At 54.1% G+C, this 12801-nt stretch overlaps 1 protein-coding gene across 2 annotated transcripts in view; it reads right to left on the bottom strand.

Moving 5' to 3' along the window:
* Window positions 1-6806: 6806 nt before the first annotated feature.
* MDGA1 (MAM domain containing glycosylphosphatidylinositol anchor 1) overlaps window positions 6807-12801 on the bottom strand; it is a 51958-nt gene continuing 45963 nt past the window's right edge. For both annotated transcript variants that reach the window (XM_036907134.2, XM_057493950.1), the window contains 4 exons: window positions 12553-12687; window positions 8341-8471; window positions 8015-8123; window positions 6807-7105 (listed from right to left, as the gene is read on the bottom strand). In XM_036907134.2, the coding sequence (XP_036763029.2) occupies window positions 7011-7105; window positions 8015-8123; window positions 8341-8471; window positions 12553-12687 (470 nt within the window). In that variant the 3' untranslated portion in view covers window positions 6807-7010. The remainder of the gene's footprint in view (window positions 7106-8014; window positions 8124-8340; window positions 8472-12552; window positions 12688-12801) is intronic.

Below are 12801 nucleotides of genomic sequence, written 5' to 3'. Positions count from 1 at the left end.
CAGGGGGTTCCGAGAAGCATTATGGAGGGATGCCTCCACCTGGGTTGGGATGACTTCAAGGAGAAGAGTTTCGACTTTTTTCTTGGATTTATTTATACCCATCCTCTTTCTAAAAGAGTGTTTTAGTAGCTTTCCACAAAGGACATATGCAAAAAGGTCAGGCAGCTAGAAATAGAAAATCAGGACCAGGGACAATTTCCATCTGGAGTGGAGGGCTGCACAGGAAAGGCCCCCCCACCAGTCCCCAGGGATGAGCTGGTGAGAAAAGCAGAATGATCCCAAAGGCTAGAAAGACGAGGAGGGTTGCTGGCTGATGTGAATGAACACTGTACCCAAGTCAGATGTCTACATTTACCTCCAGGTTCCTCCCCTTCCTAATCTTATGAGCTTGGGTATCTACAGCACCTTTCTGAGCCTCAGTTTCCTCATCTGTAAACATGAAAATAAAAATATCCAAGTCATTGTGCATTATTATATGCATAATAACATGATACTCTGTTCCGGTAAGTAACCTGACCTACTTGTATGGTTTACACTGGGCCCTCGGATGGGGTCACTTGCATGGTACACAGCGCACAGTGTGCTCCCGGGAATGGTGGTCACTCGAGGAGGGATGAAAGAGGGGAGAACCAAGGGGGTATATTTATGTTGCCTGCCAGCTCCCTGCCCCTCCGAGGTAGCCCTCTCAGCCTTTCTAGCAGCCCCCTGGCAGCCACGTTTCATGTACATGACCCCTTCCTCCTGCCGAGCGGATTGGATCAGGGGTGATTTCTGACCCGAGGGTGGCCAGTCAGTAGGCTGCCCGATGCTGTATCTGTGACTGGGTACAAAGTGGTGGGCCAGTCCGGTCGGCCCTCTCTGTCTAGAGAGGCTAGTCAGTGAATGCTGGGGGCTACCCCTGGAAAGTCGAGAGGGAGAGTTGGACTGGACAGGCCACAATGCCCTCAAAGGAGCAGACACCATGAGTCAGGAGACAACCATATGGTCAAAGAGAAGCAGATGCTGGGAAGTGGCTGAATCACACCAGGGTGAGTATCTATTGCTGCTGTAACAAGCTACTCCCAACTTCAGGACTTAAAACAGTAAGTATTTTATTATAATCCATGACTTTGTGAGTCAAGAACCTGGACAGAGTGTGACTGGGCAAAGCTTCTATTCCATGGAGCATTGAAAAGGGTGGTCAGTTGGTGGGTGGGCTGCTCTGGACAGTCCAAGGCAGCTTCACTCCCACGTCTGGTGGGGGCATGGCCGGAAGGCTGAGCTCAGCTGTGAGGTCACCTGGAGCCCCTCACATGGCCTCTTTGGCATGGCAGTCTCAGGGGAGTTGGGCATCTCACATGGTGGCTCAGGAACCCCGGAGAGAACATTCCACGGGGCCTGAGTCAAAGCTTCACGGCATCTTCATCTCAGAACATCACAGTCTGTTGGCCTAACAAGTGACTCAGACCAACACAGATTTAAAGGGGGAAAAGGGTTAGACTCCTTCTCTCTTTAGGAAGGATAACAAAGGATTTGTGGCCACCTTTACCACTGAGGAGCCATGAACCAGAGCTACCTTGAGTTCAAAATACCATCTTGTCCAAGAAATCCATCCTAGTTACATGCCTAGTGTTTGGATTTCTGAGAGTGTCTGTTCCCTCATTACATATATCTTTACAATAATGCTCCTGTACTTGAGCGAGCCTGAGAGGGCCTACCTTCCTCGTATCCAATGAGCCAACCTAAGAGGGTCCAAGCTCTTAGAAGAGAAATCCCAGGAGTGGCAGCAAGAAGTTAGTTACCTGAAGTAAGAGCTGATAAAGCTGGGGTAGGGAGTTCCTAGTCTTGTCACCTTTCTGAGCCTGAGTGTCACCATCTGAATGTGGAAATGAAGCTATCTGCCCTACCTGAGTCGATCGAGTAACACGAAAGGTTTGTTTCCCATCATTTGCCTGATCTCTCTCTGTAGTTCATATCATAACACCTAAGCTTTGGTTTGTGGTCACTTCATGAGCATTCCATGGGGGGCGAATCTTCCTCACAACTGCCTGCCCCCATGACCTTGCAAGCTATTTCTCCTAAGGAAAACATAGTAGTAGATGGTTGAAATAAGTGACCTTAAAGGACCTTCCAGCTCTGAAATTCTAGGATTCTGAGAGGTCTGGGATAAAGGAAAATATTGGTACAAAATGAGTTTTGGGAAAGTGGGCAGCTAACTGGTGGCAATTAAAGGAAGGAGCCCCAAGTAGAGGCTGAGTGGGGTTTATGGGACCAGGACAGGAACACCGAGCTTGTGAGGGAAGCAGGAACAGGTAGGGGGGAGGGTGGGCTTCAGAGCCCAGAAGGGAAAGGACAAAGTCAGCACAGTACCTGCCTAACCTAATTCCTCCTCCTTTGCCCTTCTCTCTGCTCCTTGAGCCTCCCAAGTTTTTCACCCTTTAGGCCTTTGCATATTCTGTTCCCTCTGCTTGAAAGACTCCCTCTGTCCCAGATCAGTGATTCTTTAGGTCTGTCCTAAATGTCTCTCTTTAGAGCAGTCTTCCCCGAATCCCCAACTCCAATAAGGACCTGCTCGGACCTTCCTTCACAGCCCTAGTTGTATTCATAACAGTGAAATTATTAGCTTAGTGTCCATCTCCCCCGCTAGATAGGAGCTTCCAGGAAGGCAGTAGTTGACTAGTATTTGTTGAAGGAACAGCAGATGCCAACAAGAAGCAGGGTCCCCTGGGGCCTGAGAGGAAGCCCTAGCCTCTCACCTGCACCCTGTCCTGGCCTGCCTGCCTGCTCCACCCACCTGCCCCATGACACACACAGCTGACCCGGAGCTCTAGAACATTGCAGCTTTATTGATTGAAACAACCGTGTCCGCAACTAGAGGTTACATTTAGGAGAGTTGGGGGGTGAAAGGGGAACAAAGTGGGGTCAGAGGCTGAGGTGGAGATAGAAAGCAAGGCAAAGGGTGAGGATGGGGCCGTGTGACTAAGACAACCCCAATGTCCTTCACCCGTTAATGAGGGTCTCCTGTTGTGCTTTTACCTTGGTAGAGGGGTGGGCTGGACATGGGGGACTGGCTTCCTCCCAGATCTGTGAGTCCTCAGGGTGGGAGCAGCGCCCCCTGCTTCCCTGCCCTTTCTCCTGGGTTGGGGATAAAGGCCTTGGTGAGCCGACCACCTAGGGCAGGGAGGATGCTTGGAGAAGGCTGGCACAGGGGCCACTGGAGTTGGGCTGAGATGGTGATGATGTGGGCGGCTGGCAGGGGGCAGAGAGGTGCCACGAGGGAGGGAGATCCTAGTGAGGCCCTGGGAAGTGAACGCAGGCAACAGGAGGGAGGGGGGTGGTGGTGGGCAAGTGCCATCTCTCTGGACCTCAAGCTTTCTCACCTGTACAGTGGGGGCACTGGGTTAGATGGGCTCTAAGGTCCCTTCCAGCTCTGAGGGTCAAAGGATCCCCAGCAAAGAATGGTCCTTCTGCCCCAGCACACATACCCTCAATCCTCACACACACCTTCATACACACCCTCACATCCAACACAGACTCAACAAAGAGGGGGTGCTACCCTGTCTTTGAAAGTACAGAGAGCTCCTCTGAACCCAGAACCTAACCAGTGGCCTTATCCGGGCTCTCTAGAGCAGGTCTACCCACCGCATTACTGGGGACAGACCCTGGAAATACCTCCGGCCCCCCAGAGCTGTCCAGGGAGAGGAAAAAACCAAGATGGGCACACCCGCGCACCCGCAGCCCTCCCGGTCCTTAGTGGGGAGTCAGCAGGATGAGGACACGAGGATGTGCTGCCCTGCACTGCCAGCCCTGGCTCGAGTGGACACAGAGGGAGGGAAGGGGAGGCAACCCCTCTGTCCAGGAGCCTGGGCAGCAGCTACGGCCAGTGTGGGCAGAGAGAGGCAGCCTCCATGTGGCCACTGGCTTAGTCTTGGGTGGGCAGGGTGGTGGCCTGGGATGAGAGGCCAGAATTTGGGACTAGGAGACGGTGCTTCTCCCAGCGCAGGTGCTCAGAAACATCTGTAACATCTGTATAGCACCTGGAGAAAAGCAGCTTGACTAAGCCCCTTGTTGCTGCCCAGAAGGAGACCCCAGGGGCAGCTGCCAGCAGGGTGGTTTCCAAGTCTACCTCCACCCCAACTGGCTGTGTGGCTTTGGGCCAGTCCTTTCCCCTCTCTGGACTTTACCTTCCTCATTTACACCATGAGGGGTTCAGGCTTCTGAGGCCCATGCTGGCCCTGAGAGCCGAGCCAAGGGCTTACAGTGACTGCAGGGAGAAAGGAGAATGAATGGGAAAGGAGTGTCAGGGCCAGGCCAGGGAAGGCAGAGGCGGGAGGAGCGTCCCAGGGGAGGGCTGGGCTGCAGGCTCAGCTCGGCACCCCAGGTGGCTATGTGGTCACTGGGACAAGACAGCCAAACTGAGACTCCCCCTCTCCTCCCTGTACAGCACCTGGCCCCATGAGTCCCTTTGTCCCCCAGACACCAACTGGGAGGAGATGGGGTGGAGGACCCCAACACCCTGAGAGCTGACCCTGGGCTCCCTGTTTTAAGGCCACAAAATGCCTCAGCCACCCTGACCCAGAGAGTGAGGAAGCCACTGGGGAGATGCATCAGATCCAGCCAGCCTGGTCTCCACCAGGCTGGGGGTCTTCACAAGCCACCTTCCAACACATAGATGCTGATACTCACTAGCACACAAAGACACACACAGCACAGGCAACATTGCCACAGAGGTGCTGACTCAGAGGCACAACAGTCACACAGACACTGACCCATGAGTCACTCAGAGACACACAAAGACACATTCCCTGCAGACCTGGACATGCACACACATGCACAAACCAGACACACCCTCGGGGCTCACATTACTCTGCTAGCGTCAGCACACACTGACACCCGCATCCCCTGCACACCAGGAAACACACATGCCTGTGCTGGGCATGAGGTCAGGATGGGGCTGGGGTGGCGGTGGTGGAGGGGTCAAGGTTGGAAGGCTCAGAGGAGCTCACAGTCTAGTTGGGGCAACAGAACCTGCACATATGGGACAGTTAAGGAACAATACCCAGCAGACATGATGGAATTGTGTTCTGAGAACCTGGAGCCACTCATTTCGGTCAGAGGCCTTGATTGGGCCAGGAAGGCAGCCAGGCTGGTGAGGTATCAGGAGGCCTGGCTCCAGCCCTGGCCCAGCTGCCCACCAGCTGTTGGTGATGAGGAGAGCACAGGCCTGGCAGAGTGGGCAGCCCAGCAGCATTTGCTCTGGTTCCCTGCCCATCTCCGGGCATTGTGGGGCTGCCTCCCCTCTGCAGCTGTCCCCACCCAACGCTCCAGGGAAAGCCCTCTAACACCCCCCACCAACATTTCAGTAGGGTCATCTGTAAGCTCTTTGTCATCCATAGGAGAGGAAAGGTAAAAATTCAGGTGGTGGCAGGCAGCTTGGTACTAGAGGAAGCAGTATATTTGGCCAGCACCCTACATTCATGTCACTCACAACAACAGCCACGCACGCTCACATCTACAGGCACTCCCTGAGGAGGGCTACAGACCCGGCCTCAGACCAACATGTGTAACTGCACGTGCAGACTCACATTCACACACACCCCTGCCAAGAGAGGCACCCACAGTGCTACACAGACACAGAGGGGTCCACACATGTGCACACACCCACAGGCACACAGCTGTATGTACACTTGCATGAAGACTCATCCTGGAAGGGGCTGGGCCTCCTCTCTCCCATGGATGGCTGGATGAGGGGATCTAGTGTGCTGTTGAAGAGGAGAAGTCTGGGTCCCATCATGCCCATCTCAGGCTACCAACCCAGAACCCAAAGATGGGGGCCCATTCAGTTTGGGGTATAAGTGCAGCTCCTTGGGAAAATGGGGGCCAGCAACTGCTCCATCCCCTGCCTCCAGTTCTATAAACCTTTTGTCCTTCAGTGGCCCTGGGTAGGAAAGGAACAACCAACTAGACAGTGCTTTGCAATAGAACGGGGCAGGGGCACCCCCTGCACACACCTGCCTATCCAGGGTACCTAGTCATGCCAAGTATGCAAGAAACAGTGACTCCACTGTACTTCCAAATTCCATGTCTGATATGGGTGTGAAATCACAAAAGCAGGCTTTCTCCTCTACCCTTTCAAAGTCAAGTCTTACCCCAGACAATGGCCTGGCCTCCACTCCGTGCTCCTCAGAGATGCAGCTTGGGGCTGAGGTTAGGCCAACCCACTAGAGTGAGGACTTTGCTCCCAAAAACCCAGAAGCTTGTGGAATGGGGTGGGATGGGGTAGGGGGAAGGTCTCAGGCTTCAGACTGTCCAGGCCCAAGACCCTGTGCCGGGTCCCTTCAAAGGGGCACAGTGAGGGGAGAATGTGATGTCCCAGCAATGGGTCAGGGGATCTGGGTGACCTGGGGTCTCCACCTTGTAGCCCTCACCTGGGAACAGGGTCGTAGGCAGCAGGAGCCTCCCCTCCCTAGTTGTCCCCTGTACAGGGACATTCACAGAACTCACAAAGTCCTGCCCAGCCCCTTCGACCCCAGCCTCCCCCACCCCAGGGAGTCCCAGAGTCCAGTGGAGGGCGGGGCTCCTGGGTCTGCTCTCCGCCTGGTGCACTTCTGCAGAAGCCACCCACCGGAGCTCAGCCTTGAGTTAGGAATGGGGGAAGGTCAGAAACACACCACGGTGCAGCCAGGACAAGGCCTGTATGGCGCCAAGGTCCCTGGGGTGGCAGCTGCCATTCAGGTGAGTCCCCTGTCTCCGCAGTAAAGAAGGTGCTGGCAGGTCAGATAGAAACTTGTGCTTTAATATATCTCCGTGTATGTGAGTGTGGGTGTGTGAGTGTGTGTGTGTCAAACGACTGTCTCCAGGGCCGCAGCGCCGGGCCTCTGTCCTTATTCTCTGTTCATCCTCGCAGCCAACGCAGGCCCCTCCCTGGCAGGCCAGCCCTGCCCCTGGGCACCCCGGCCGGCGGGGGTCAGTCTTTGGTACAATGCAGACACTTTGGTGTGCCGGGGGCAGGGTGGGGGGCCACGCAGCTCTCATCGTCTCTGCAATGCCAAGAGGAAGATGGCCAGGGGTCCCCAGAGCTGTGGGTGGGGCTGGCAGGGGGCTCCACTGCCCGGCATTACCACCACTATGACAGGGGAGAGAAGGGAGACAGGCCAGGGTTCTGGTCAACTCGACAGGGCCAGCGGGTAGCAGGCAGGCAGCTAGTCTGTGGGAAAGCCCGTTACCCTGCCCCCTCTCTCTGTGGGGTCTGAAAGTGGACACTGCCCTCAGTGCACACAGACACCCTCATAGGCAGATGTGAGGTGGTGTGGTGCAGGCGTTAACTCAGCCTCCCAGATCCAAATCCTGGCTCTGGGGCTAAGACACAGAGCAATTCACTCAACCTCAGTGGGCTGGAATATTCTGGTATCTCTGCATGATACTTTGTTTCAAAACAATTCATTTTCTAATAACCTGTCAAAAGCATATTACCAGAATATTCTGGAAACTGAGAGTGCCTTCCTCAGACCTACCCTCACCTAACCTCTGATAAGTGGCAAGAAATAGACCATAGGAAGCAGAAGGTTAAACCCTCCTTAGAAGGGCTACCCCCGAGGACTGTTGTGAGGATTAAATGGGATCCTGCATATACAGGTTTTTTTGTGCCTTTTCTAGTACATAGTAATTGCTCAGCAAACTTGAGCTGCTATTATTGCAAACACCTGGCCTGGGTGGGGGGCACATGTTCACATCCAGACCCACACAGAGGCAGTGACATTCCCAGATGCAGGCAGACCCAGTCCCTCTCTGGGACTGTAAATAACTCACAGGAGGGCAGGGTCTGGCCCTCTCATTGTCCTACGTGTGCCCCAGAGCCTCAGCCATGGTGGGGCCCAAACACACTAGTACCTGTTCATAGTCATTGACACACATGTCCCATCAGCCGGGCACTGTGAGCCCCATTCAGACACAAACACCCTCTCCTGACACAGGCAGGTGCCCACCCACACAGCCCCCGCAGAGCTGGCTCCCCCACCCACTTCCCAGCTTGCACCTTTGTTGGGATCCATCTGCTTCCGGGGGCACTCTCCCTTCTTCAGTGTGACGTCATCTATGGCGATATCCCCCAGATAGCCCGAGCCTCGAACTCCCTCAAAAATAATCTGGAGTGGGGTCAGAGAGCAGGAAGCAGGGGTTAGGAGCTTTTGCCAGAGGGATCCCCAGCACCTTTCCCTCAATCCACCTGGATGTACTCCCACCCCCATATCCTGCCCGCTTTCCCAGAAAGAAGCACGGGGCCTTCCTAAGTGCTTCCTGGCTACAGCAACGGCCCACGGGCTGGGACAGCCTGTGAGGGGCCTCTGGGCCTGGCGGACTCACCTGGAAGGGCCCACTGGGGTTAATAGGCACATGGGCCTGCTGCCACACATTGCCCTTATTGCCACTGAGGGACCAGGCATGAGTGTCCAGGGCCCCTTTGTTCCGGGACCGCACCAGGAGGTTGAGGGAGCCTGTGGAGGGTATGAAGCAAGGAGGGCAGTGAGGTCTGGACGAGAGCGCTTGCCCTTCCACGTTCCCTGAGCCCAACCCTGTTGGATGGGACCTTTTCCCCATCCCAGACTGGTTCAGTGTCCTGTTATCCTGGTGGGGGTGGGGCCCTCAACATTGGAAAGAGAGAGGACAGTAGCAAGGCTTCCCTTCTTCGGAACAATTTGCAAATTTTTTCTCATTTCTTCCCTTCCTTGTCCCAGGGCAGTGGGGCATTGTCTGAGCACAAAGCAGGATCCCCAAAGCATGCCATGCATACCCCTGGTGGAACATGATACGTGGGATTATTTCTGGAGGTACAGGAATGGCCTTTACATTTTTCAATACTCATGTATGTTTCAAGAGGTGAATAAAGCTAGTCCTTCAAATCCATGATTTCTCTAATACTGATGCTTAGGATAAAGCTAGGAAAAAAGTGTGATTTGATTTAAAGAAAGATATTAGTTTTTGTGCTATATAGACATGGTAAAAAGAGAAGTGAAAGTGAAATTTTGAAGGTGTTATCCTATGGGTGCTGAGCCCATAGGCTAACCTCTGCCTACAGCCACAGGGGCCTGGAATTCTGGAGGTGCTGAGGGGCACAGGAAGAAAGGGAGGGGATCACGGCTGGGCTAACAGCACACAGGCAATGGCACGCCCCTTCCTTGGCTCTTGCAGCCAATCTTGAGCCCCCAGTGACATTAAAGACCTGGCTCAGAGGGCAGGGGAATCAATTTGGATGGCACCTGGTGGCTGGCATTTCTATGGCATTGCCCAGAGACAACGCCATACCATCTGTGACATCAGATAGACAGAGCGCTCGTGGTGGGGTAGCCACCGAGTGTTACCTGCCTGAGATGAAAGGAGTTGGCTTGGACCAAGGAGAGTCTGTGAGACACAAGGTCTGAGGACAGCTGGTGCCCAGAGTTGCCAGGTGGGGTGGGAAGGGAGGGAAGAGGAGAGACCAGCACAGCAAGAAGTACCCCCTTCCCCAGCAGCTGCCCCAGGCCTGGGCGGGGGACCCTCACCAGCATATGGGGCCATGAGGGACTGTAACCAGCACCTGGTGGGTCGGGAGGTGCCACACTGGCTTCAACAAGGTCCCACCCCAACGCTTTTCGGGGTCCCCACCAGGCCCACAGGGACTGCTCTCTCCTCCCCCTCCTGGAGCTCCTGCCCCTGTTCCTATCCCCCTGGGGTCTAGCCTCAATCCCTGTACCTTTTCTTCCTCCTCCACCATCCTGCCCACAGACTCTAATGGGGGAACTCCACCTTTTCACCACTCAAAGATTGAATTTTTGCCCCCCTCCCTGAGCACCCCATCAGCTCCAAGATCTCCCCTGATCAGGGCTTCCTGACAGCTTTCACAGGAGTCATCCCAGGCCCCCAGACCTTCGACCTCCCTTACGAGTGGGCCTGCTCACTACATTCTTCCCTTTCTTCCTCACTACCTCCAAAGCCAAACGGAACTACACGCTGGAGCCTGGACATGCTCCATTTGTCCAGCCTCTGGGCTTCTGCTCAGGCTGTTCTCACTGCTTGAGGTGTCTTCCCCTATCAAGCTCCCCTGGCCAAATCCTTGTGCTTCAAGGCGTCGCTGCTATGTCACCTCCTCCAAGAAGCTGTCCTACATTTGAGCCGGGAGTCCTATATGCCTCCTATGAACTCTGAGTCCTTAAACAGCAGCTCCCAGGCCTAGAGCACAATCTGCTCTGTGGTGTGGCAGTTACTGGGTTCACATCTTCTCCTTACTTGACTCCTTCAGGGAAAGTCTGCATCTGGTTGCTATCAGTTCACAATAACTGGATGCTGAAACTTTTCATGAAAGTCGTCAGGACTAAACAAGGACTTTCATAGAATCTCAGGGCTAGAAGTTATCTCAGGGTTCATCAAGCTCAGGCCTCCCTATTATTCATTCATTCACTTAACTAGTTGAGCACCACTATGTGCCAGACACTGTTCTAGGCACTAGAGATACATCAGTGGGTAAGATAAGACCTTGCCTTCTTGGCATTTATATTCTATTGGTGGTAAGCAAGACAAAGGAAATTAAGGCAGGGAAAGGAATAGAGAGGTATTTTAGATGAGGCTGTCAGGAACCTCTCAGAGGAGACCTGAATGAGGGGCAGGGGAGAACATTCCAGGCCAGGGGAATGTCACGAGCAAAGGCCTCTAAGGCGGAAGCTGCCTCAATTATTTAAGGAAAAGCAAGTGTACTGGAGCTGAGAGGGAGCCAGGTGGAGAGAGGCAGAAAATGAGGTCAGAGCAGCAGGCAGGGGCAGATCAGCTATGGGAAGCTTGGAGAGGACAGTAATGGAAGGAGACGGGCAGGGAGTAACCGGACTTACAATAGGGGTCTCTCCTTTACAGCCTCCCTGCAGGACAGTCCTCCTGGCCAGGGACAGGGTAGCCCATTCCTTTGCTGGGCAGATCTGACCATGGCCGGGTCTTCCTCAGGTAGAATCCAATCTGCCTCCAGGTAATTTTCACTGACTGTGTTTGTTCCACCTTCTGGGGAACACCAAGCCAGCTTGGGAGCAGTTACTGCTCCCCAGGGGCTTTCTCTGCTACCTGGATATCCCAGCTCATAAGGCTCAGTTTCCCAGGGCCACACTGGGTCCAGCATGCTCCCTGTGGCTGCCGGGTCACCAGTGCGCCTTCTGAGCCAGGCGGAAATGAGCAAACTGAGTGTTAGATCGGGAAAGTGGGAGGAAACCAGACTTGGTTTGAATTGGTTGCTAGGGAAACCAAATGCCCAAGCTGGGCAGGGCGGGGCAGTCCTGGTCACCTACCCCACCTACCCCACCCACCCCACCAGGGAACTTCTCACAAAGTCCAGACCCAGTCATGGGCAAACTGGTCTGTATGGATGGTCTGGGGGCCCCAGTGGATGCAGAGCCTTCCATCCCACCCCATTCTAGTTCATTAGTTCAGGTTGCCCCATCACTCCAGCAGTGAGATGTCTCCATAATAAGCCTTTATGTCTATTTTTGTTTCAAAGTCACTTCTACTGTGTAGCCAAGGAAAACAACGAGGCTTTCTGTGGCCTGATAAGGCATGGTCACTGAGATGTACGATTCAGAGACAAAGGCAAGACACAGAACAGTGTGTGTAGAATGGAGGGGGATATATGTATAATGGGGGGAGTGTGTAGAAGGTATATATTGGCTTCTACATGCATAAAGTATTTCTGGAAATTTGCCCCCAAATCTAGTATATCAGTTGCTTCTGGGGAGGGGCCCTAGATGGCAGAAGGACTGGGATGGGTGGGGGGACTCTGCTTATGCGCCCTTTTGTACCTCTTGAAAGTGTAATGCAAAATACATTACCTTTCCCATAAGTAAGTAAATAAATGAATAAAAGTTTTAAAAACTGTCATTTCTTCAGCAGAGTCTTCCACAACCAGGCCTCCAGGGTCAAACTGTTACCAGACGTCTTGGCCCCTGTCTGGAAGTGAGGGCTGAACTGATGAGCTGACTGATCAATGGGACACTCCCACCAGGGCCATATCTTCCCACAGGGCATTCTGTAGGTTCACACCCACACTTAGGAAGCAGGACTTCCTCTCACTGCTCACAAAGAAGCAGCCTTCCAGCCCTGTGTTTAGGGCTTTGAGGGGGTCAGACAGACTTGGGGTGCTGTGTGATCTCAGGGAACTACTTAACTTTTATGCTTTACATGGTAACACCTCCCTCAGTTGGTATCCGTGAGGGTAATGAGACCACAAATGCAGAGCCCCTGGGGGATGTCACCTGGCACCTGGCAGGAACTCAATACATGTAACCCCTTAGCTGTTTTCTCCATCTGCTTCAGGACTTGCATCTCATCCAGCCGGAGCCACTTCCTTTGCAGACTCAGGAAGCCTTGATCATCTCAAAATCTCAGCCAGGCTGGCTCTGGGCTTAATCCCTTGCCCAGATTCTGCCCATATCCCTCCCAAGGATGTGCAATTCAGCCAAGCTGGGAAGCCCAGGCTTGTGTGGGCCAGTACCTGTCATCCTGTGGACACCCACTCCCCTCCCAGCCCCGCACACATTCAGGCAGACTGCCTGGTCCCCGACTCACCGATGTGCTTCCCATACATGTGGTAGAAGAAGGAGACACAGTAGAACTTGGCGCTGGCATTGTACAAGGGACTCACCAACCGTGCTCTGTCCCCCAGCTCCCGGGGCCTTGATGTCTCAATGAACATGTAGTAGCCTGTGGGGGAAGGGGAGTGCGCCAACAGCCTCCCCATGCCCCACCATGCCTCCGTCCACCCGCCTCCTCTGCCTGAGCCTCACCTGCCTGCATCCCAGGTGTCTCATCCCATCC

Source organism: Manis pentadactyla, chromosome 16, assembly GCF_030020395.1.
Source record: "Manis pentadactyla isolate mManPen7 chromosome 16, mManPen7.hap1, whole genome shotgun sequence".
Taxonomy (NCBI): domain Eukaryota; kingdom Metazoa; phylum Chordata; class Mammalia; order Pholidota; family Manidae; genus Manis; species Manis pentadactyla.
This window is presented reverse-complemented; position numbering and strand designations above follow the sequence as displayed.